Source organism: Danio rerio, chromosome 20 (genome assembly GCF_049306965.1).
Source record: "Danio rerio strain Tuebingen ecotype United States chromosome 20, GRCz12tu, whole genome shotgun sequence".
NCBI lineage: Eukaryota > Metazoa > Chordata > Actinopteri > Cypriniformes > Danionidae > Danio > Danio rerio.
In genome coordinates this window covers 51,965,602-51,991,223 of record NC_133195.1, presented here as the reverse complement: position 1 = coordinate 51,991,223, position 25,622 = coordinate 51,965,602, and the positions used below count along the sequence as shown (strand labels likewise).

Sequence of the window (25,622 nt, the reverse complement as noted above, 5' to 3'; positions counted from 1 at the left end):
TCCCCCCTAGAAACATGCAACGAACTTTAGTTCCTAGTCCATCAAGCAGGCTTTCTGACACCGAGAATAACAGCATGAACCCGAAGTCGCAATCAAATCTTGTCCTGTGCCGCATTGAGGCTTGTTTGAAATATTTTTGGTCTCAGTGCCTGTTTAGTTATAATGATGTTCAATGCAAAATGTTACTACATGGTTCCTTCTGAGGTTTCCTAAAATTACAAGTAATTAAATTTCTGTGTTAACTAATAAAGTATATTCCTTAATTTCTTCATAAGATTCTAGTGTACACAAAACATGCACATTGTAAATCAATAGTGTCTCTCTTTGCTCATCTGTTTAATTTTTTTTCAGGCTCCTCGAGCTAAAATGAACCAACAGCGTTCCAGACGTTTCCGGGCGTCTAAGGAAGGAGTGGAGCTTGCGGAAGAGAAACAAAAAATGAGAGAAGAAGTGATTGAGAGAGGTAAGTAATACTGCATATCTTTGGCTGATGCACGACCATTCACAAATCTTTGGCCATCCAAGATCTAGGTCAGTGTTGCTCAACCAGGTTCCTGAAGGATCACCAACACTACATGTTTGGATATCTCCTTTGTCTGTTACACCCATTACAAGTCTTTCAGTCTCTGCTAATGAGCTGGTGATCTGAATCAGGTGTTAAGGCAGGGATTCCCAAACATTTTTATTTCGGGACCCACCTCGGTACCCACCAAGTAATTTAATCTCAAGACCCACCTTCATATTTTAATATGGATAAATGGGTAAAAAAAAAGTATCCATTCAAAGCAGTCAAAAAGATATGGTGAGCGGCATTTTGGATTTTGCGATTTTTAAAATGCATAAAATGAGGCTCAAAGTGATTTTTGTGGGATGTTGGCTGTAACTCTGATTATTTAATTTGTTGAAAAAGATTTTTTAGAAGAGAATATGATCAACCTTTGATCAAGCCCCTGGATTATGATCAAGCCCCGTCACATCGCAGTAAATTCCACTGCTAGTGTAGTCATAAGAAACTAAATAGCTTTTTGATCGACTACTACAAGCTGGGAAAGCATCAGATAAATATGCCAGTGCAATTTACAATACTGCTGAATTGATCTAATATTTACACATTTGCTTGAGGAAGGAATGATGGGGTAGTTGCATTACTATTACGATTTTCCATAACACCTATGCCCTGCCATAACATGAGGTGACGTTAAAACTAACAGATAGCACTATAGCTATTTATTGATTAGCAATCTGTCAACGTTGGGATGTAAAAAATATGGGACAACAAATAGCTTCAAATGATAGAATACATAGAAAACATTAGAAAATATTGACAATGAAATAAAAGTTTTAGCCTATTAAAATCAATGGCTTATCCAGAAATTAAATAAAGCTCTAAAATCTATTTCACTTTTAATTGTATTTGCATATTAATTAAAGTTACTATAGTTATTTAGTGAAGAGCAGCAAATGAATCTCTCATTGTGTTTTGTTTGATAACAGAGGTGTTAATGTAAATGCACAGATCTATAATGAAGCATTCGACTACTTTAATAACTGTTTGTGCTCATTTAAGAGAAAATTAGTAGTGTTTAAAATACAGCATGCAGGACGGAGCAGCAAAAAAAAAAAAAAAAAAAAAAAGCACTTTTCCGACGGTCCCTTACTGAGAGCTTCGTTAAGCACGAGCTCTACCGGCTAAACGCAGATTGCGAGGGCTCAAACGGAGCAGTGCTCGTAATGTCAAGCGAAAAAAAGCTGTGCAACATCACCAGCTTTGTCTTTTTGTAGGAAACACACTTTAGATATTTTTAGGGTAAGAGGTTTTTGAGTTATTGCCGTCAATCGTACTGGTTTTGATTCACCGCAATGTAAATACAGCTGCAGCTATGTGATGTTGCGTGACACATCTTTGTTCACCGTGCGACCCACTATTGGGTCGTGATCCATAGTTTGAAAACCCCTGATTTAAGGATACCTGGAAAATGTGATGAGCTGGTAGTCCTCCAGGGACTTGGTTGAGAAACACTGATCTAGGTGACTTTGTAGAATATTAAAGATGATTTTTAGCTGAAACCACTGTTTTTGGTTAATCGTAAGATAATAATCAATGGAGACGGACACAGTCTCTATTTAAAATAACGTCAAATTAAAACAACGTTTTTAGATGTAAGTATCAGAATGTTATTTTTTATTTTTTTTTTTTCACCTCATGTTTCAGTTTCTCGTCAAATCAAATCTTGACCAATCAAATGCTCTCTAGTATCTGACATGCCCCGCCCCCTACAAGACGCTTCTCATTTGCCTTTCTTTTGATGTGCTTGAGCTCAACCTCTCACTGGCAGAGCTCTGATTTAAAACTAAACCAGGGGTGTCCAAAGTCAATCCTGGAGGGCTGGTGTCCTGCAGACTTTAGCTTAATTTTTGCAGGTGTGTTGAGGCAAGTTGTTTTTAGAAAGCCTAGTAAAAGCTTGATTAGCTAGCCCACTTGTGTCTGATTGGGTCAGAACTAAACTTTGCAGGACACCGGCTCTCCAGGACTTTACATCATACATTGAAATTAGCATTTTTTTTCTAAGCACTTCACATGACCTTAAATACCTGTGGCTTTTGACGATGCACTGAGGTCTTCATCTGGATAGCAAACTTTCTGATGCAAAATGAGGAATGAGCAAAAACGATGCAGTTTGCAATAACATTGATAGTACAGTCTCAAAAGACATCAATGTATCATCAAAAGACTTTAAGTACTATTTTTGTTTCCTCTTATTTGTATTTGTTTGTATTATTATATTTTTTTTAACTGACTACAGTGTTTCCTCTAGGATTTTTTCCAGCTGTGGCGGCAGGCCTTTTACACAGATCTACGAACTATCTATATCGCTATTTCAATTATAAATGTTGTGAGGGCAGTATTACAAGTCGAGATCGCATTTATGTAGTACGAGCATGCGAATCTCTTTGCTTGTGTGCTGATTTCTTCTCGTTGTGCACAACTTCTTGCATGCCCTCAAATATACGCTGCTCAAGTGCAGATTTTCTTGAGCACTCTTAAATAAACACTGCTGAAGTGCGATTTAGTGTGTTTATGTAACGAGTATGTCTCCATTTATTAGATTTGCTAGGAATATTTATGAATGTCTCCAATAGACCTACAAAGCGGCATTAATGCGTTCTGATGTAAAATGAAACGGCTATAAACTCCAGCCAGATAAAGTCATTGCATGCAGAACCACAGACCTTTATCTATAAATAGTGTAATTATGGAAACTGTTCATCATAACTGAAAATGACATTGGGTTTGCTAGCCTCATGCATCGCGCAGCCTTGTCAGTCAGTCAGTCAGTGTGTCACCTTAAAGGGTTAAACGTTAAACGCACAGCTTTACTACCATTACAGGAAAGTTTGCGCTATTATAATTCACTTACATTTTAATATGTTTTGTTGTGATGATAATCCGCTATTAAAAACTAACGCCTGAATGTTTTGAATGAGAAGCTGTAATGTAGGTGTGGTGGGATCATTTTTGGTGTGGTGTCCTGCCATGGAAGAATGGATGTAGCAGAAACCATGAACTATCACTTGGTTGCATATTAGCCCTAAGCACTATATAGATTTGATCTTTGTGACGCGTTCTGGTTTCTTATGATGGTGTTTTTTTTCTTTTATAGGTGGCTACCTTCCACCTGAGGAAATTAAAGAGCGTTTTGACAGTAACTGTATCACACCTGTAAGTGTTTCATGTCCTCTAAACATTTACATTTCCCTCTGCTTTTGCTGTATAGCTTTAATGCTTTTCTTTCTTTGTTTAGGGGACCGAGTTCATGGATAACCTGGCCAAATGTCTGCGATATTATGTTGCAGACAGACTGACCAATGACCCTGGATGGCGCAATATAACAGTATGTCAAATGTAGTGCTGTTTACACAAGGGTTTTAATTTTTTAAATGGCGTTTCCTTGTCCAGACTGGTGTTTTTGCTGGATTTTTGAACACTATACAATATTTCTATACTATATTTCCATCCACACTATACAACCAAAAAGGCATGATACATGGACCAGCTGAAGATGACTAGTTTATGATGCAATTTCTCTGTTTTTAAGGGACAGTTTGCACAAAAATTGAAAATGTACTTCCTATTTACTCGCAAGTCGTTCCAAACCTACTGAGTACTGTGAGCTTCTTGATAAACACTAAAGAAGATATATTGGAGAAAGCTGAATACATGTAACCACTGACTTTCATAATATTTGTTTTCCCTACTATTGAGGTCAATGGTCACAGGCAGGGCCAGATGAAATCTCCCCACATTTTCTGCTATTTCTGCTGAATTATTTTGGGAGTATCATAACTAAAACCTTAATATGTGAAAAAAAGTAATACCATTTTAACTTTTATTGTTTAAATTGCAAATCTAATTAGATTCACTTTATTTTGTAAACAAAGCAAGTCTCTTATATAATATATCTACTAAAAGATAGAAAATATTACTGAACAAACTGCATTATGCATAAATCAGATAAACATTTTCATGTTATTCAATAATATTACTGTAATTAATGAAAAAACAAAATAAATTTAGATTTACACACATTTACTCAAGTAAATAAACAGAATTAATGATGGGCTAGAAATCTGCGGAATTCTGCGTGCGCAGATTCCGTGTGGGCCTAGTCACAGGTTTCCATCATCTTTCAAAATATCTTTTGTGTTCAACGGAAAAAAAAGGTTCCCTGTCCACATTATACACCCTAAATGGTGCAATACATGTCCACTAGGGCTGCACAATATGTTGGAAAATGACCAGTATCGCTATAATATGCATTATCCATATCACAAAGAAGTGCAATTTATTAAAATAGTTTTATGTGCCAAGTATTTGTGTGCTACATGCACAGGTGGTTTTTATCCAAATCTGATCATAGGGAGCTTTCACACTTTTTTCATTTGCCTGGACCGTACCCAAGTTCGATATTACCTTATCTAAACCCCATCCCACCCCACCCAGCCACCTTCTCGGTTGGTTTTCGTTGCTAGGTGACAGTCACATCGCGGTCATTCTGCTTTTAGTTTTGGACATACAGAAAGACATACAGACTTGCGTCCGTCTGCCCAACACTATTATAAACATTTAGAACATCTGTAGAACCTGTTTTTGGAGGAGACAAGCAGAAATTATCACTGTGTTTGCCCTGGCTCAGTCCCACTTGTCACCAAGGTACGATATGTAACACACACATGAGAATGAACGTTGTTGGCGGTTCACTTCCGTTATTTGGCTGTTGCTAGGTTCAAAGTCACGAAAGTGATTCGCCAAAATGGAAAGACTTCCGCACATCGCGGTTGATTTGCTTTTACTGAATCTTTTAGTTTTGGACTTACAGAAAGCGACTCGTGTCTGTCTGCCGCAAAACTATTATAAACATTCAGAACATCACGCAGTGTCTGCTGAAGCTGTTTTTGAGGAGATGAGCAGACATCACTGTGTTTGCCTTGGCTCAGTTCGCTTGTCACCAAGATACAAAATGTGACGCAACACAAGAACGAACATTATGAAAATGATAGTTTGTTGTACAGTCGGCTGTTCATTTCCGTTATTTGGTACGATTGCATTCATACCAGAAGTGAACCGTACCAGAGTTCGCATGAACTGTACCCCAGACCACCTCTTCATGCGGACTCTGGTACGATTCACGGGTAAACACCCGAGTTCAGAAGATACGTTCACACTAGCTAAACATACTGTACTATGACGTCAAACGAACCTGGGTGCAGAACAAAAGTGCTAGTGTGAAAGCACCCTTAATCACCAGTAGGGGCTTAAAGATGAACCAAAAGCTGAAAAACACTAAAGCCGGGAGAGGAAAATACAGCCAATCAGAGTTTCCACCAAGGTTTTTTTTTTTTTTTTAAGTTTAATTAGCTCAGAAAAAAAATATCTAATTTTATGATCACTACATGAATTATTAAACTGGTAAATTATTGCTAGTTAGTTGTATCATAAGACACTCAACAACAATATAGCAATTTTTCCCAACCCTGCTGTCCATTAACACTCACTGGGCATACTCATATTTTGCCAGCATCCATACTTGCAGTCTAGTGTTTGTGTAATGGTCTTATGAGTGAGGTTGGATGAATCAGGGAACCAATTTGCAGTATTCCAGACCAGCCAGTTAAGCCATATTCCAGTTTGTGTATTACAGTGTGCACATCTGCAATGGTCACATCGCAAGATATGCAGTCTCAATTATTATATGTTGAGTCTCAATTATTGTTAAGCAGAAGCTATAGAACGCTTGTCATTTGTAGAGTCACTGCTGAGTTTAACCATAACAGAGTGAAAGTGTATCATTTGCATGCTTTTTCATTTCAAGAGGGTTAAAATTATGTTTGGAGGTGTAACAAAAAAATTGTATTTAATTATTTCTATGATTTATGTCAAAATGCTTTTAATTTTTGCTTTCCAGTGCAAATATCTACATTTCAAAGCGAAAATAAGATTATTTGTTGTATAGGATTAATATATCGTCATTGTTACCTGAGATTAGCTCTAGATAAATCTTTTGTTCAATATTCTTCCTCTGTTGGATGTTATAGATAAACAAATGCATGCTTTGTTCTGCAGGTTTTCCTGTCGGATGCCAGCGTTCCTGGTGAAGGAGAGCATAAAATTATGGATTACATCAGGAGACAGAGAGGTAGAGCTGAGTTTTTGCATTATGGTCTTATTGTGAAGGACTTTTCAAGAATTGATTTAAGATTGTCAGCAGAAATTCTTTGTGTGGGTCATGACTCATGTCGAAATTGTCTTGTCTTGTCTAATGTGTCTCTTTTATTTTTGTCCAGGTCAGCCAAATCATGACCCAAACACGCATCACTGTCTCTGCGGAGCTGATGGTAAAGGAGTTCTTTCTTTCCTTTCAGTCTTTCTCTCTTTCTTGCTTTTTTCCCCTCTCTTTTCTCTTCCTTTCCTGCTTGCTCACTTGTTTTTTTTTTCCCGCTTGTTTTTTTGTGCTTTCTTTTCCGCACTTGTTGTTTTTCTTTCTCTTTCTGCTTGGTTTATTTTTTTGCTAGTTTTTTTATTTTTTTGCTTTTTTGCTTTTTTCCTTTTTTTCGCTTCGTTTTTCTTTCTCTTTTTCTCTTTTTTTAGTTTTGCTTGCTTGTTTGTTTTTTTTTATCTTTTTTTTTTTTGCTTTGCTTTGTGGGGATTTTTCGCTCGCTTTTTCCTGCTTGTTTTTTTAACCTGCTTTCCTACTTGCAATCTTTCTTTCTCTTGTTTCTTTGTGCTTTTTTTTTTAATTGCTTTTTATGCATTTTTTTCCCCCTTGTACTTATCTTTTTTGTGATCTATATCTCTTTCTTTTTCTCTTATTAAGCTAAAACAATTTAATAAAACTGCTCAAACTTTTCATTATTTCTGAGTCTGCCCTGATTGTCTTTTTAATCCTGCGGTCCATTGTCCGTACCTTGCCTAAATGATCTAAGATGATTTGGCAGGTCCTGGATCTGTTAATCTTGACAGCTGATGTAACTGGGTTCTTCAAGTTCGCAAATCAGATTAGAATGTCTGGATGAACTGATCTGAGATAGCTGCGCGTGTTGTGAAGGACAGATCTATCGATTCCCAAAATCATGATCAGTAATGCAAAGATTAGCTGACGGCACAGCAGCGTAATGACATCTAATTAATATTCAATTATCCATGTGAGCAAAATGATAAAATTAGCAGTAAACGGTTTGTTAAATATGATGCGCAAATTACTTTCCACATTTGTTGTGAGCTGCAGGCGTTACACTTTTATGTGTCGAGTATTCATCATGTATTTCAATGCATATCAATGCATTAAGTTCTATATTTAGAGAATTTTTTTTTTTTTTTTATTATAGTTGCCCAGGCCTACTCCAAGTTTTTTTTAATTGGTATAAGAAATAACTTTATTAATTTAGCATCAACATTTTTATATCGGTGAAGGTGTCTGCAACTTTTGCAAGGCATCAAATCACTGGTATATTAGCAGTCAAAACACGTGCATGACTGCAAAAATTATAATCCTTGAAAAAAAACGTTGAATATTGTGCATGTACACATTTATATCTAAAGTTCATAACAATAAATTCTCTTTTTCGCTCTAGTACTTATCTTTTTTTGTGATCTATTTCTCTTTTTTTCCCTCTCTTTTTATATTTTGTTTTTTTTAAATGTTAGAGCCATTTTATTAAATTGTTTTAGTTTAAATTGTGATTTTTTTTATTTATTTTTTCTTGTATTGAACCATCTGCTACTTACTAACTTGCTGTAAATTGTTTTTGTGTTTTCTTATTGTAAATGGTACATATTTTTTACCCTAATTGTATTTAAAAAGAATGTTACAACATGGTCTTTCAGTGATGCACATTCATTTCAGTAATGCTTAACTTTTACAGTTTAATAAGCAACCGATGGAAAGAGAAGAAAAAACCCTCATGTTTGATAATGGTTCAATCAGAAAGCCAGATTTTAGTTTTATTTTGTTGCAAAATGTTTGATTAAATATGAGAGAAATATTTAAATCTGTCTGGTTTTATGTACAAGAGGAGCTGATGTGAAACATTATGCCTGTAATATTAATGCTCTAAGTGGACGAATGAGGAAACCTATATTGCATCTGATTACTCTAGAGACAATAGTTCTGAAGACTCTTCAAAACATGAATCTGACCGAAAGCTGCCATTATTAGCATTGATGACTGCATGTTTATGTAATATCAGCCATTTATCCTTGCGCTTCAATTTTCTGAAACTTTTCAGACATTATTATGGTTTGCATGTAGTAAAACATTTTACAAGAACTTTAAAACAGTGTTTAATTTTCTGCTGTTTCTTTTCCTCTCTAGCTGATTTGATTATGCTGGGTCTGGCAACACATGAACCCAACTTCACCATTATAAGAGAAGAGTTTAAACCTAACAAACCCAGACCCTGTGCTCTTTGTAGTCAAATGGGCCACGAGATTAAAGACTGTCAGGGTTTGCCAAGAGAAAAACAGGGCGAGGTAAAACTTTTCATTATTTCTGAGTCTGCCCTGACTGTCTCCTTAATCCAGGTTTCTTATCTTGTTTTGTTGTTTTGTTTTTCCAGCATGATGAGTTTGCAGACACCATTCCAGTATCCGAACAGGAGTTCATATTCATCCGACTGGCTGTGTTACGAGAGGTTTGTTCATTTTATAATGTTATACATTAGGGCTCAACTGTATATTGTTTGAGCATCCATATTGTTATACGTGTATCAGCAATAGCCACATCGCAGGATTAGATTTATTAAAGATTAAAAGATAAAGAGACAAAATTATTTATGCAATGAAGACCATGTTATTTAGCCTTTAACAGTATTTAAGTACAGAAATTAAACATTCAGGCTCCCCAGGAATGATGCACTGCAAAGAAAAAAAAAGACTTGAACATCTAAATGAATTTAATCTTTCCAATTAGAGCTATTCAAATCATCTGGTCAAATTATATTCATATTGCAGTATATATTGCCGCAAAACAAAATAATGCCATATCAGATTTTTCTGTATATATTATCTCTAGGGGCCCCAAAACTGCATGGGCCCTTAGAATCATCCTTGCTTTCGCCCCATAGCTGTGCCACTAAAGGTAGAAACGCCCACAAAGAAACTTGACACTGAGGAACATAACCTCACTGCCAGCTAGTGTTTCTGAAGTGTTTTTGCAAAAAAACACAAACAGCATGCAGAAGTATAAATCCATGACTACATGCAAGGCATTACCTTAATACAATTTATTGTGAAGATAATTAATTCAATTGAAGATGCACCCAATGTTTACGCAGGTTTTTATTTTAATCATTTTTATGCAATTGGCTATATTGGTTAATTTAATAACCAAGTACATATCTTTATTAGGTTAATGTTAAATGTTTGCATGTGCAAAAGCTTGCATGTGCAAAAACGGTACTGAACGTTTGGTAATAAACATTTTTTAATACCCACACTTGTATACCCACACTGTTGTGAATTAGTCTTTAAAAGTTTGTATTAAGCAAAATTTTTACATTTTATCTAAGAAAAAGTGCACGTTAAAGCATAAAGAATGTTAATCTGTGTGTAAAACAAACATTGTTTAATACCCATACTTGAATTAGTCTTTAAAAATCTGTATTAAACTAGAAAAAGTGCATGTAAAAGCATAATGAATGTAATTTTGTTAGTAATGTGTGTTTTGTTGTGCAGTATCTGGAGAGGGAGTTGACAATGGCCAGTCTGCCGTTCCCGTTTAGCTTTGAGCGGAGCGTCGACGACTGGGTGTTCATGTGTTTCTTTGTGGGAAATGACTTCTTGCCCCACTTACCGTCTCTTGAGATCAGGTACGCTCCCAAAAACACTTTATCTCTTCTGTATGCTCTGCAGTGAGTCTGACTCTGGTTTGTTTTTAAACAGAGAGGGCGCCATCGATCGTCTGGTTGGCATCTACAAAGATGTTGTGCATAAAACTGGGGTGAATATTTCCATATGTCTCGTAGCAGAATTGAATTTATTTTCAGGGTTCCCAAGGGTCGTGGAGTTTTAAAAGGTCTGTTCCAGACATCGAAAGTCAGGGAATTTTATATATAATTTTTGTTCAAGTCATAGAATATCAGGGCTTTTAGGTTTGTCATTTTTATATTTTACTTATTTAGCAATGTATATATATTTTTTCTGTACCATATATTTTATTTAGTGTTTCACCTTTTGCCTATTGTTATGGCTAATCTATTTTTGTTGTGGTTTATTATTATTATTATTATTATTATTATTATTATAAAACAATAATAATTAGTATTATTACTATGATTATTACTATTGTTGCTATTATTTGATTATTACTATGATTATTTATTTTAATATTTGTATTATCGTAACGCTTTACAATAAGGTTGTATTGTTTAATGCATTTACTAACATTAATAAAAAATGCATTATTCATTGTTTTTTATGGTATCTGTTCATATTAGTTAATGCACCATGAGTTGACTTGAACAATGAACAACTACGTTTTCATTAACTAATGCTAACCATGAATTTGATGTTAACGTATTAGTAAATGTTGAACTATGATTATTAAATGGTGTACAAATATTGCTTATAGTTAGTTCATGTTAGTAAATACATGGACTAATGAAACCTTATTGTAAAGTGTGACTGTTATTATTTATTTTAATGTTTATTTTATTAATATTGTTTTATTATTATTTTTATAGTTATTACCTTTTCATAAAATTAGTTATTTTAGTTTTTGTTGTTTATTTTGTTGTTGTTTGTTATGTTTGTTGTTTTTATTATCATTGTTTTATTCTTATTTATTTTTAATAGGTTTTATTATTTTTATTGTTTTTTTGTTTACTGTTATTAGTAGTATTTCTTTCTTTATTTATTTATTATAGTTGTTTATGGTTATTTTAATATAGGTGTTTTTTTATTATTGTTTTATTATTATTTTTAAAGTTGTGATTTACCTTATAAATGTTTTTTGTGCTTTTTGTTATTAATTTATTTTATTATTGTTTTTTATTTTATTATTGTTTTTGTTTTTATTATTTCTTATTTATTGTATCATTGTTATTTTTATAGGTTTTATTGTTTTTGTTGTTGTTTTTTATTATTGATATTTATTATCATTGTTTTAATGGTATTTTAATATTGTTATTATTTTTTATTTATTTATTGATAATTATTTATTATTTTCATTTTAATTTTGTAATTTTTTTGTTGTTATTTCTCTTGTTGTTGTTGTTGTTGTTGTTGTTGTTGTTGTTGTTGTTGTTGTTGTTGTTATTATTATTAATTTAATTTTTTTGTTGTTTAATTTATTGATTTATAAAAAAATATTTTCCTGCTTTTCAGCTGGCAATCGTTTGTTAAATGCAGTCAACAGGCTGTCCATGTTAAAATACTACTTTTTGTGCATGCATGTGTGCGTGTGTATGATCAGTGCTGAACACAACAGCTCCCTTTTTTCCTCCATTATGCACCTTCAATGGTGACTATTGATGAACAACTAGGCCTAACAAAATGGTAACGCATAGACAAACTACGTGCTCTTAAATCAATTGTGTTTGACAATACATTAAAATATATAAGATAATATAAAAGATAAGAAAATTGCAATTAACAATAAGCAGCATAAGTTGTTTTGCAAAGTGATTGAGGTCATAAATCTCTACATGTTTGTTACAATGACCATGCCGATCATATAATAATAATAATAATCTGGCTTTTATTCATCTATAATTGACCGAAGGAAAGATTTATAGCCACTGCTTTCCTTTTTTTCTCCATCTATAGGGCTACTTAACAGAAAACGGCTTTGTCAATCTGGAGCGTGTTGAGCTCATTATGCAAGCCGTAGGGGTGGCGGAGGACAACATCTTCAAAAAGCGCAAGGAAGATGACGTGAGTGTTCCCAATCAACCGCATTTGCTGTTTACAGTGGCGTCCTTGTGACCTTTGACCTCTTAAACTGATGATTGTGACACAGAAATGTGCTTTTTTGTGTGCTGCAGGAGAGTTTTAAACGGAGAATGAAGGATAAGAAGAAACGGATGAAAGTGAGTGGAAATCGAATCATTTAATCCAAGCACCTTTTTGTTTTGTTGCAATTAAAAAAATTCCTTTTAAGAGCTGCTGAGCTGAATCCATTCAAGGTTGTTTAATTCGACTGACGGCGGCTGAATAGTTTTAATCTTGACCTTGCATTCACTCACAATGAATGTGCGTTTATATCATGCAAATGCCACAGGTTTTTATGAAGATGATTGGTGAAATGGAGGATGTACCTAATGTTTGCGTGCTCATGCACAGATTTTTAAATCGATTAATTTTTATACAATTGGCTAAATTGGTTTTTAATAAGCAAATGCATGTTTTGGTTACATTTTTATTTTAGTGTACGCTATTATCTAAGACTTTTAGCTCAAACTATTAATCAGCTGCATTTTACTTAGTAAGGTAGTTTACAAATTTACAGTAACGTGATGGCAATTTCGGTTGCCAGTAAGACTGAATTTACAAGCACTCTGTAAATTAATTACAATTTATTGTAAAGTTTACAGTAACTTACTGCCATTTTTGGTTTCCAGTAAGGCTAAATTTACAACCAAGCTGTAAATTACTGAAATTTGTGGTTACATACTGGCGATTAGTTGGTAAATAAAGACTAAATTTACAAGCACTCTTTAAATTAATGATTACAATTTACTGTCAAATTTACAGCAACTTACTGTCATTTTTGGTTTCCAGTGAGACTTAATTTACAACCACGCTGTAAATTAATTACAATTTATTGTTGAAGTTACAGTAACATACTGGAATTTTTTTTTGTTTCCAGTAAGGCAAAATTTATAACCATGCTTTTATTTATTTTACTTAAGTTTCAGTTGCATACTGGCGATTTGTTGGTAAATAAGGACTAAATTTACAAGCGCTCTTTAAATTTAATGATTACAATTTACTGTCAAATTTACAGTAACATGCTGACATTTTTGGTTTCCAGTAAGGCAAAATTTACAAGCACAATGTAAATTACATTTTATTGTAAAATTTATAGTATCATGCTGTAATTTTTGGTGTGCAGTTAGGCTAAATTTACAAACACACTGTAAATTAATTTACTGAAATTTACGGTTACATATTGGCATAAAAAAAGACTCAATTTACTAGCGCTCTATAATGGTTACAATTTTCTGTCGTATTTACAGTAACTTACTGGCATTGTGGAGTCCTGTAAATTAATAATTAATGCAAAAATACAGCACAATTGTCTATTTACATTGTTAATTTGCAGTCTTACTGGCAACCGAATTCGCCAGTAAGTTACTGTAAATTTGAGTAACTATTTTAGAGTAGGATTAATGAATCATTATTTAATGTTGACAACTTAATACTAGGCAGATAATAAGCCATTTAATAAATTATTACTTAAACTAAAGTGTTACCCATATTTGTATTTGATAACATGATTTCTTTTTACTAGTAAAATAAGAATTTACATAATATTATGATGTATGTTAATAATATAATTTAGAAAATGTTTCTTTTCATTCAACATAGCAGACAAATTCAGATTTCTTTTTTGCTGTCTATATCATCTACATAGCACAGGTTTTCATGAAGATGATTAGTCGAATGAGGGATGTACCTAATGTTTGTGCACATGCTCATGTTTTTTTTATTGATTTATTTTTATGTTATTGGCTAGATTAATTGCTTGTATTAATATTAAATTGCATATTTTGGTTGAATTATATTTTAACGTGCAATTCACGCTAGTAAACCATTAACACAGAATTTTGGCTAAATAAACTACTTATTGGCTGTTTATTAATATTTAGTATGGCAGTAGTTGTGTTTAGGTATTGAGTACCCTTTTATAATTTTTATTTATTTATTTTTTTTACACAATTTATAGTAAGTTACTGGTAATTTCGTTTGCCAGTAAGGCTAAATTTACAATGTTACAAACCCCTGATGTTATTCTAGGAGATGGTGGGGTTTGACATTTAGGTGATTAAAATATATTTATGTAAACGGTGAATAAGTGAAAATGACGACCAAAGTAATGCAAAAATATGTGATTTTTATTTACAATTCCGAAAAGTGAACAAAAACAACGAATTAATCCAAAATAAAGAAAGTAAAGCAAAAATATACTATATACAATATATACAACACAGAGATGAATACAAGGACGGAGAAAAAAAACGGAGAACTGGCAGAAGGGACGCGGGTGGAACTAAAGAAATGAAAAGAACAAAACCCAAACTGAATCTAACTTCTCAGAAGCATCTAGCTAACTAACTATGTGAAAACAATATAATTAATACGCGAAGAGTCTTCCGAGTCCTGATTGTCTTTGCTATCTGTCTATCCAAAAAGTACAAGGGGTGGCGCTCGCCCCCAACCTAATGTACTATACAGAAGAGTAGTCCTAGGTGTTGCAAAATGTATGTCATGTGACCTTCCTACCTGTCCCCTTCGTCCAAGCCTTGTAAACAACTTTAAACTGTGAAGGATATACGAATAATGGACGGATAACGTGCACACAGAAACGGGCAACAATAACATACACGGTTTGACAAGGTTTTTCTAAATGTGATGCAATTAATACAAACACAAAAACAAGCAGAGAAAGAGAAGTCAAGAGCCTAGTGAGTGGTCTGGCGCGCGCTTTTATGACTGGTGGTCTTTGCCTATTGGATGCGACGTAAGAGAGGTGTAACCGGAGAGGAAATGACTGACAGCTGAATAGACCAATGAACGGAACCTGAGAATAATGAAAGCAGATATGGGAGAACAAAGCGAGAGAGAGAGAGAGGAACAAAACACAAATGCATAACAACAAGCACACTGTAAATTGATAATTACAATTTAATCTCAGATTTACAGTAACTTACTGGCTATATTTGAATGGTAATGTAAAAATATAGCACAGTTGTATTTCTTTTACATTGTACTTGTAAATTTGCAGTCTTACTGGCAACCGAATTTGCCAGTAAGTTACTGTAATTTTTACAGTTTAGGATTAGGGATGTCAAATAAAATCACTTTAAGTGTTGATGTCTTAATAGGCAGGCGACAAGCCAGTAGTAAATAGTGTAATTTGTTTCTTAAAACTTTTGCTCATTTTTATTAGCTTGTTTTTTTAACATGATTTCTTTTTACCAGTAAACTATTTATATAATGACTTGTATATTTTAAATAATATAATTTCTGAAATGTTCCTTGTCATGAAGTTTTTATGTACACTTAGCACAAAATATTCTGACTTATATTTTCATTAAATTAGTTAGTACATGATCAAACTAAACTTTATCACATTTTTAAGTGGTTAATTTCTTGCTCACGAATATGTTAAATCTTGTTTTGATAGATGAAGGTAAAGTATAAAGATTTTAAATGACAATTGAGCATTTTGGGTCTACGCTGTGATCTTTAAATTAGAAATTTTCTTTCTAAATTTATCTATCTATCCATCCATCTTTCATTCTGTAGTTTTATCCAATCATCCATCTTTCATTCTGTAGTTTTATCCAATCATCCATCTTTCATTCTGTAGTTTTATCCATCCACCCATCTTTCATTCTGTAGCTTTATCCATACATCCATCCATCTTTCATTCTGTAGTTTTATCCATCCACCCATCTTTCATTCTGTAGCTTTATCCATACATCCATCCATCTTTCATTCTGTAGCTTTATCCATCCGTCCGTCCCATTTTAATATCGGTCTAAACGTAGATGCCTTTTTTGATTAATAAAAAAAACAGGGGACATTCTAATCTATGGGAGGAAAAAATAATATAATGCTGCATTAAATATTTAGATTATGCATGAAACTTATGAATGCAGAAGTCTTATGCTGAAAGTATGCAGAATAATCTGGCACGACTGAAAATATGAGCGTCTCGATTTTTCTCTTCCCAGGCAGAGCAGCGTCCATCATTTCTCCCTGGGGGTCAGTTTGCTCCTCACGCTCTGGGTGGCAGAGATCGGCCAATGGCAGTGCAGAACGCCAGACATGCAGCATTCGAAATGAGGATGCAGGGAAACCAGCGCAATCAGGTCAGCTTTCACACAGCATCTCTCACTAATTCAACAGCCTTGGTGCTGCTGGAGTAATTCTCCTTTTTATTTTTCCTTTTGAATGAATGCTTTCAATAAAACTAGCAAGCTCTCAGATCTGATATGAAGGCTAATAAGTATATGAGAATATAAATGCTAGACTCTGTACTCTTAGGGTGTACTCACACTAGGGAAGCAACAATACAGTTCAGCCTACAGTTTAATACATACTTAGTTTTTTTAACACTGTTTTCAGTTCGGTTCTCATGGCTTTTCTTTTGTTATTTTATGCTTAGGCAATAGGAACTGTAAGAGGTTAAGTAGAAAAATTAAAAACGATTTATTGCAATACTCCTTTATCTTACTTTAAAGCCAAGAAAAGTACACTAGTTCCTATTGTGTAAAAAAAAAAACACTGAAATCTCACAGCTGCTGGTAGCCGATGTAACAAACTAGAGAACACGTACATTCCTACGTTTTGAAAGTAAACATGTGAGGTTAATAAACATAAATTGACCATTTCAAATAAACGTTTGTACTCCAGTAAACATAAATAAACCATCTTATCTCGAGCTGAAATAATTGCGAGACGGTAGTCTGTAAGTTAACTCGGTGAAAGTTAATCGAGTGCTTTTATAATATGACAAGCCTGCATCTCTAATCACTGAAAATGGCTGGAAATCTTTGGCAATGAACACCCCCGCTGCCTTTGTTATTTTTATGTGTCTCTCGGAACCAGTTGGGTATGTTTTCTGGAAGGATTCAGCAAGGAATTGTTGTGTTTTGAAGAACTTTATTACCTACTCTGCTATCCTGCCTTCAGACAGTGATATTGCTTGATGGCGCCACAGATGTACAATCATGTTTAAGCCATGATAACATGATGTATGCCTTAAGTGATATCCTGAAGATAAATACTAAATAATAAAGCAACTGGAATAACTACAGCAGTCGCCATGACCATCTCCATCTCATATGAAGCAAGAGATCACGATGACATATGATGACTTGTGCAGGTGCTGTAGTGCTGTCCCATTTCTTTGGGGTAAATTTTGAAGCCCTTTCCCTTCACACTGCTGTTTTAAGGGCCAAGGGGTAGGGGTACAAAAATAGGATTGGGCCTTAATGTCTTAAATCTCAAAACGAAATTTTAGGCCTTAATGTCTTAAATCTACTGAAATATAGTGTTGTAGGTCTTATTTTTTTTAACAGGTCTTTATTTTTCTTTGTTCCTGTATAAACAATACGGTCATAACGCCCATACAATCACCAACAATCCCAATCATCAGGAAATTACCTGATAGATCGTTGGTAATATTTCCGCAAGATGACCATGTTGCAGTTTAGCTAAATTAATTCACGGCTCCTCCTGAAGTGACGAGCGATGCATTACACACTGTTTTCCAGCCACGGCCGCACTTCATTTTCGTAATGTATAGTTTGTCTAAAGCAGGGATACAATCAGCCAGCGCAGTCGTCCCTCCAGAGTAAAAGGTTTTGTTTATCTGCGGGAGTTCACTGGCATTTTCCCGCACGTGAATTCTAACCAATCAATAAGCAGTTTAGGAAATATGATTAACAACATCTGGCCAATGAGAGATGTGGATTTTGTCAGATGAGTGCATTTTGGTTCGTTTCAACTGGTTCGGACCAAAGCCTGCAGTGTGGTGTGAAAACGACCTAAAGACGGCAGAAGATGCAACTGTATCATTTATTGCCCTTGGTCCGGACCAAATTAAGCGAACTACAGATGTGAAAGCACCTTAAGTTTTGTTTTATTCTTGGTCAGGGTTATATGGTTTGTGAGTGGATATGCTTGAAATTAAACAAACAAATATTTAAACAAAATTATTATTATTGTATTAAATGTATTAAATTTATTAAATTTATTATAATTTTTAATGGGTCAAGTGAAAATCTTTTCTAACTGGGATATTTGGAAAAAAAATCCTTAGCATTTAGTCTTGTATAAGTCTAAAATTTCATTCATAATGGTCTTAATGTCTTAAATTTAACTTTGAAACCTGCAAACCCTGTGCTGAAAAAGTCTGCTTTGAATCTCAAGAACAAATTTTTTTTTTTACACATTTGTGTTGAAAATGCACCTTTTTTGCAGTATATTTTGGAATTAAATTCTCTTCTCATGACCTCAGATCTCTTTTTATATGTATTTGTATTGTGAACAATATCTGCATTTTATTTATTTATTTATTTATTTATATAATTTATAGATTTTCACTTGGACTTTTTAAATGTATAATTGTCGTCTTGAGCCTCTTTTTTTCACCTTGCTTGAATCTATTTTCTATTTTAAATATATATTTTTAGGATGCCGCTCAGTCCTTGAGAGCCATGATGAGAAATGGGAAGGCATGTATCTCTTTCGCTCCTGCTCTTTGTTCAGCATTTTAACACTGAGTCGCTTTAACACTGTCTTTGACCTCAAAATATGACTCTCATTGATTTAGCATTTACATGTGTCCTTAATCTGTCCTTTCTCTCAGGGTTCTGCTGAATCCAGTGGCAGCATGGACAATCGCGGTGTAAAGCGTAAAGCTGACGACAGCGACAGCGAACCAGAGCCAGAAGATAATGTCAGGTAACAACACAATGCTCAGTAATTCTCCAATACACAAAGTAGTTAATAGAATAGATATTTCTGTACTTCAGAAGTCATCATAGTTTTTTTTTTTTTTTTTTTTTTAAACAATTCGGTTTTTGGCCATCTGATGTTAGGCTTGGAGATTATATATAGGCTTATATATATATATATATATATATATATATATATATATATATATATATATATATATATATATATATATATATATATATATATATATATATTAGGGATGTAACGGTATCAGAATTTCACGGTACGGTAATACCTCGGTATGAATGTCACGGTACGGTATTTATTGAATCATTTACAGGAAAAAACAAAACTTATGAAAATACTCCAAAAAAGTGCCAAAAGTGTCAATGACATACAAATTAGTCATCTATCTGTAAGCTTTGAAACAGGAACTTCAATTTTAATAACAAAAAAATATTAAACCATGTAAATTAAGTTTCAATTTAGTATTGTTGAAAACTCATCACATTCAACATTTAATCACTCACTCACTTGGATAGAGATGGGTTTAAAGGAAAATTATCATATAAATATAATCTGGTAAAAGCTGGTATCTCTGGGTATTTACAATGTCCCCTGCTACAGAAAAAAACCTTCTCATTTGGGACTGAGGTTTCTGGGACAAGAGAGATATGACTTGGCCCAGGTTGACAGCAGTGAGTAACGTTGTTCATTGTCTTTCCCCCACTTGAGAGGACAAACCATGAGTGAGATAGAGATCTCATGTCTGCATCAATCTGAACAGTGTGCTGTGTTTCTGCAGTCCCCATGATATTAGTCGTATTCCCCAACTTGCAGGCACGTGCACACATAGTGCTCAACCTGTGCAGTGCACATGCCCTTTTTAGTCTTGGATAAAAAGTTCCCTTCCAAAATTATCAAAAGTGCCCCTGCGACGCGACATACCCTCCGTCCCGCCCTTCAGTATTCGCGCGACAACACAGCTGATAAGAACTCGCGCGACAACACCACTATTCAGTACGCGCGCGACAACACAGCTGATAAGAACTCGCGCGACAACACCACTATTCAGTACGCGCACGGCGACAACACCAGCTTTAGAGTTTTCCAGCTCTTTTTGATCCCCGCTTCTAGCAGCACACTCCATTTCCGCATTACTGGATCTGTAGCGACAACAGACCGCAAGGGATTATGGCCAAGCCTGGGCTGATGGGAATTGTAGTTTCCGGTACCTCCCGTTCGCTTCATTCGCCTGAGCAAATTTTCTCAGAAGACCTATAGTTTTACAGAGTCACGCGACTTCGGTAATATCGGAAAAAATTAATATTGCGGTATGACGGTATTTACAATACCGTTACATCCCTAATATATATATACACATCAGTCAAGCACTAAAAGTATATTGCAATATTGTTTTTTTTTTTTTTTTGTGATTTTAAATACAAAGGGTGACCAAAAAGTGGTATGGTTTAGAGATGCGCGGATGGGCTATTATTTCATCCGCAACCGCATGACAAAATTCATCATCCGTCCGCCATCCATCCGCAGTAACATTTTTGACCAATTTTTAAAACCGCACCCGCCCGCCATCTGCTGATTGGGCTCTTTATTTGAATGGCTCATTCCTTTTTTTTATTTAATGAATGTTTCTTTATTGATCATTATATAATAGAGAATGACTTTAATGTAGACATGCAGTTAATCCAAACGTGCAAGTCATTAATTGAAGACACTTTGAATTGACGCTAAAGATACGAGGGCGTGTCTTTTCACTTGATTCGATTCCTCGGTCCTTCAGTCTTTTCCTTGCGTCCTTCCGTTATCCCGGTGGGGTGGAAACACGAGGAAAGAAAGCAAGGAAAGGAAACGAGGATGCACAAATAAGAAATGAGATGCACCCGAGCTCTCAGAATATCAGCAGTGAACTCCGTCTCCAATCGGCGCACAGGGACAAAAATAAATTAATAGCCTAAATTAAACGCACTGTACTGTACAACTTTTTTTTATTGTAGCCTAATAGAAAACGCATTGACACATCATTTCAACATGCTGCTATTTAGCCTACTACTAAATGCCTATTTCACTTAATTTTTTAGTAAATAGATAGAATAATAAGTCATTTACATTATAGCCTAATAATGTTTACATTTGTAGTTGTCCATAGCAACCCCAAAAACGTACCTGCTTGCCTTGCACATCTAATTAATGGGCACAGTTTTTCGACTATTTTTTATTTTTTTATTTTTTGCTGTGGATGTTATTGAGCTTGTAGAAATTTCAAAATTTATGAAAAATGATGTATATAATATGCCATATATGACATATAGCCTATATTTCTGAGGTGATCTACCACGTTTTTCAACTGTGCAGAGTTGTAGCTGCTTTACTGGGCCTACTGTGCTACTGTAGTTCAATACTGCTTCTTTTGGTGGTACTTGGAGAGACAATTTTTGCTGAGGTGGTACTTGATGAAAAAAAGTTTGAGAACCACTGACATAGGCTAATTGGTTTAATATGCCTGACCTTAGGTCTAGTTTGATTTTTTTTTTTCTTGGCACAATGCAGGAATAAAATAGCATCTACAGTGTCAGGATTCAGACGGGAGTGCCTGCATAGCCACTGCGCCCTGCTGCACTAAAGGAGCGCTCGCTCGCAGCACTTGTTGCTGAAATGCATAGAATTCTCTTGGAAAGGTGCTGTAGTCGTGGGAATGCCTGGCCTTATTTCTCCCAAAAGGAAAGTAGATTTTCCTCTGCTGATCCGTCTATACGGAAGTTTGTAGAGGAATACTTCTGTACACTTCATCCAGAATTAGTGTATCCAAATCCTCCTCCCATTCTGTGAAGTCGGTCCTAGGCTTTTTCGTTGGTGCGCCAGCTATGAATATAAAAACAGTTCAACTGCCCGCCACCCGCCCGAATTTAATTAAAATATTATTTTTTCGTAACGTCATTCGCCAGGAGTCCGCGGCTATAACCGCCAACCGCGCATCTCTAGTACGGTTCTCTTTTAGGTACCTTTTGGCTGCATTTACACTGCAGATCTTGATAATCAATTCCGATTTTGATTGCATCTGGTTTTTAATTTATTTTTTGATGACCTGCTTGCATCATCTTTTAAAAGTGACTCCTATCCAATCGTCTGCAATTACACAGCACATGGCAAAGGCACAATGATTTAACAAACGGCCGACGAATCCCCTGTTGTAAGCGTGTAGATTGCTGAAGCACTCATCAGAAAAATGAGGGGAAAACAGCACAAGGCTTGGGCTATAATGCTGAGGTATTTTTTGCAAAAATAAACTTCATCCACTGACTCTTCACAGCCTTATCTTTGGGTAGGGAAAATAACACCAACTTTCCCTCACACTTCAGAGCACAGCGTCTTCGCCACATGATTCACCTGGGATCTGCGACTGTGTTTTCCTCTTTTTCTTTCCACAGTGTTTGCTGGCAGGGCCGGGGGTTTCAGATTTCCTGGGTTTGTGCATACAACAAATGGGTGGGGCTTGAGTTCCGTATCGCCGTCACGGTTAAAGACTCGTTACACTGGCGATTCATTTGAACCACAATGAGTCAACTCTTTTATAGATGAATCAATAGTTTTAAACACTGTGCACTTTCAGATTTAAACCTTAGCTGGATATTTCACTTCGGCCCCGTTTACACTGTCAGGTCTTGATGCCCAGTTCTGATTTGTTGCCTATATCTGTTTTGTTTGCCTGTCTGTTTACACGTTGTTTTAATTGTGACCCAAATCCAATTCATGCGTTTACACCTGGGGTCCGTTGTTTGTACGTGGATTACTCGGTTAGCTGGATTTGGATATTGACGATTTGACACGATCCAGGATCGTTTCGTTCTTCAAAGCTGATCCGAGAGTTGTTGTCATAGCAACAGTTCTGCTTGGTCAAACCTGATCGGGAGCAGGTTCAATTCATATAAACAGGATTAGATTGGCTCAGTTCAGGCAAAGATGATACAGAAAGTATGTTCCCAATTCTGATATTTTCTTACAGTAGTAGTTATATACACTTGGGAAAATGGTACGTATTTTTAAATATATATATATATATATATATATATATATATATATATATATATATATATATATATATATATATATATATATATATATATATATATATATATATATAGTCATTAATAAAAAAATAGTTATACATATTAATAAAACATATGCAATCTGCACCCTCGAAATGAAAGTATAAAGACTGCCACCTGGTGGTGCAAAGAGAAAACTTATTGATATGAACTTTTTAGATCGCTTTAGTACAAATTGTGTATAATAGAAATAAACAATATGTGACTTTTTTTTAAAGCAATAATACATTTATGCAGTCATTAACATGTTTTGATAGTTAATATGCCGGTGATTTGATGCTTCACAAAAGTTTCAGACGCCTTTATCAAAATGCTTTTGTAAACATCCAGTTATTCTTTACACCGATTAAAAAAACGGCTACAATAATAAAGAAAATCTTTTTTAAATGTAGAACTAAATACACTGATATGCACTGAAACACATGATGAATACTCTTGAAACATGAAAGTGTAAAGCCTGCAGCTCACAACAAATGTGGAAGGTTATTGCGTGTCATATTTAACAAGCCGTTTACTGCTAATTTGATGTAATTTTGCTCACATGGATAATTGAATATTAATCAGATGATGTCATTACGCTTATGTGCCGTCAGCCAATCATGGCATTGCTGATCATGATTTCGAGGATCGATAGATCTGTCCTTCACAACACACGCAGCGATCTCAGATCAGTTTATCCAGACATTCTAATCTGATTCGCAAACTTGTTTGATCAGTTATCAAGATTAAAAGTTCCAGGATCTGCCAAATAATCTTAGATCATTTAAGCGAGGTACGAAGAACGGACCCCTGCCATTCAGTTTACGATGTCGTGCATGCATAAAGGCGGATTCTAGCATCTGTGCCACTCTAGACACGATAGAAGTAATTGTCTTCTTTTTAGCTCTGCAAAGTGTAGTAAAAGCAGTGAATGGTTTAGTCCAGATTTACCCCCACGCAGTGTGTGTGTGTGTGTGTGTGTGTGTGTGTGTGTGTGTGTGTGTGTGTGTGTGTGTGTGTGTGTGTGTGTGTGTGTGTGTGTGTGTGTGTGTGTGTGTGTGTGTGTGTGTGTGTGTGTGTGTGTGTGTGTGTGTGTGTGTGTGTGTGTGTGTGTGTGTGTGTGTGTGTGTGTGTGTGTGGTTGAAGATGTAGCCTTTGCCTGTGCGCACTGGTGTGGAGAGAATAAAGTTGTTCTGTGTACCCAGCAGTGCTTGTATTAATAGCGACAAAAAGCAAAAGTTACAACATGTAGTCCGCCCAACTTTAAAATGATTTTGAGGCAGAGGTGGTTAAGGGCCGTCAACGCAGCTTGCGCTTATGGTTTATATGCTTCATGATGTCCTCCACCATTCAGAGGATTTTGTGGGTACGAGAGAGATCTCAGGTCTGATACTTGCAAATTGCGACTGACCACTTTCCTCCTCTGTTTCCTCTGTTGTTTACCGCGTTGGCATCTCCACACACGCTCTCTTTGTCATTAAACCGCGGAGAAGCACCACATTGTCACAATTTTAGTGATGTACAGAACGAAATACCTCAAATCTGATCTGCCTGTTTACATCAGTGTGACAGTCGCATTGTCACATATCCGATCTATATCTGATTTATTTCCACATATGAAGGAGGCCTGAAACCGATCTCTGAATATCTGGATGCATGCATTTTCCTGTTTACACGTTCATACAACAGATACAAGCAAAAAAATCGGAGTTGGGTCACATTTAACTTTAATCATAAATTTCTGTTTTTTTTTTTATAAATTTTTAATTTTATTTTACCTTTTTATTTTTAATTAAAGCATATCCTGTATTTTTACATCCCAATGCTGACAGATGTATTTGGCGCCAGTTTATCAGGAAGTGACTATTTTGGACTCTTGCTGCTTTATTTGCAAATATTGCAGTTTTGCGCATAAATTTGATTCGCATCTTTGGATGGAAACATGGCTATGGGCGCGTCTCCATCCAGCCAGTGACTAATACGGCAAATGTTTCAGTGATTAGCTTTCCAGCGCGCTCCTAAATCGATTGGGTTCAATTGGTATTCATGGAGGTTTTCCCAGTCCCCGGTGGGCCTCTGTAGAGGTTACACCAGACAGATGCAGCTCCTCCTTGATTATGTGAGCTGCATTTCCAGAGCATGTCAAAACATCCTGACCGGCGCTAAGGTGGAAAACAAGTTTCCCCGTCGCCTCTTAATGGAGCCCGTCAAAGTGGGAAATTCTCATAGGCGTGCATATGCATATAAGTGAAGCGGCTCGCGTTTGGCACAGGAGAGACTGCGTTCGCTTTTTAATGAATTCAGGCCTGTATTTGGAGGAGATGGTGAGC

The 25,622-nt window shown here is 35.3% G+C and overlaps 1 protein-coding gene across 3 annotated transcripts in view; it reads left to right on the top strand.

The window, feature by feature from the left end:
- Nucleotides 1–25,622, top strand: part of xrn2 (5'-3' exoribonuclease 2) — an 88,187-nt gene that overhangs the window by 12,103 nt on the left and 50,462 nt on the right. The window contains 14 exon segments of one of the 3 annotated variants that reach the window (NM_001001944.2): nucleotides 352–463; nucleotides 3,663–3,721; nucleotides 3,804–3,893; nucleotides 6,623–6,695; nucleotides 6,844–6,894; nucleotides 8,871–9,028; nucleotides 9,115–9,189; nucleotides 10,232–10,365; nucleotides 10,439–10,496; nucleotides 12,323–12,430; nucleotides 12,541–12,585; nucleotides 16,459–16,596; nucleotides 18,925–18,966; nucleotides 19,101–19,195. In NM_001001944.2, coding sequence (NP_001001944.2) covers nucleotides 352–463; nucleotides 3,663–3,721; nucleotides 3,804–3,893; nucleotides 6,623–6,695; nucleotides 6,844–6,894; nucleotides 8,871–9,028; nucleotides 9,115–9,189; nucleotides 10,232–10,365; nucleotides 10,439–10,496; nucleotides 12,323–12,430; nucleotides 12,541–12,585; nucleotides 16,459–16,596; nucleotides 18,925–18,966; nucleotides 19,101–19,195 — 1,238 coding nt within the window. 3 annotated transcript variants of the gene reach the window in all.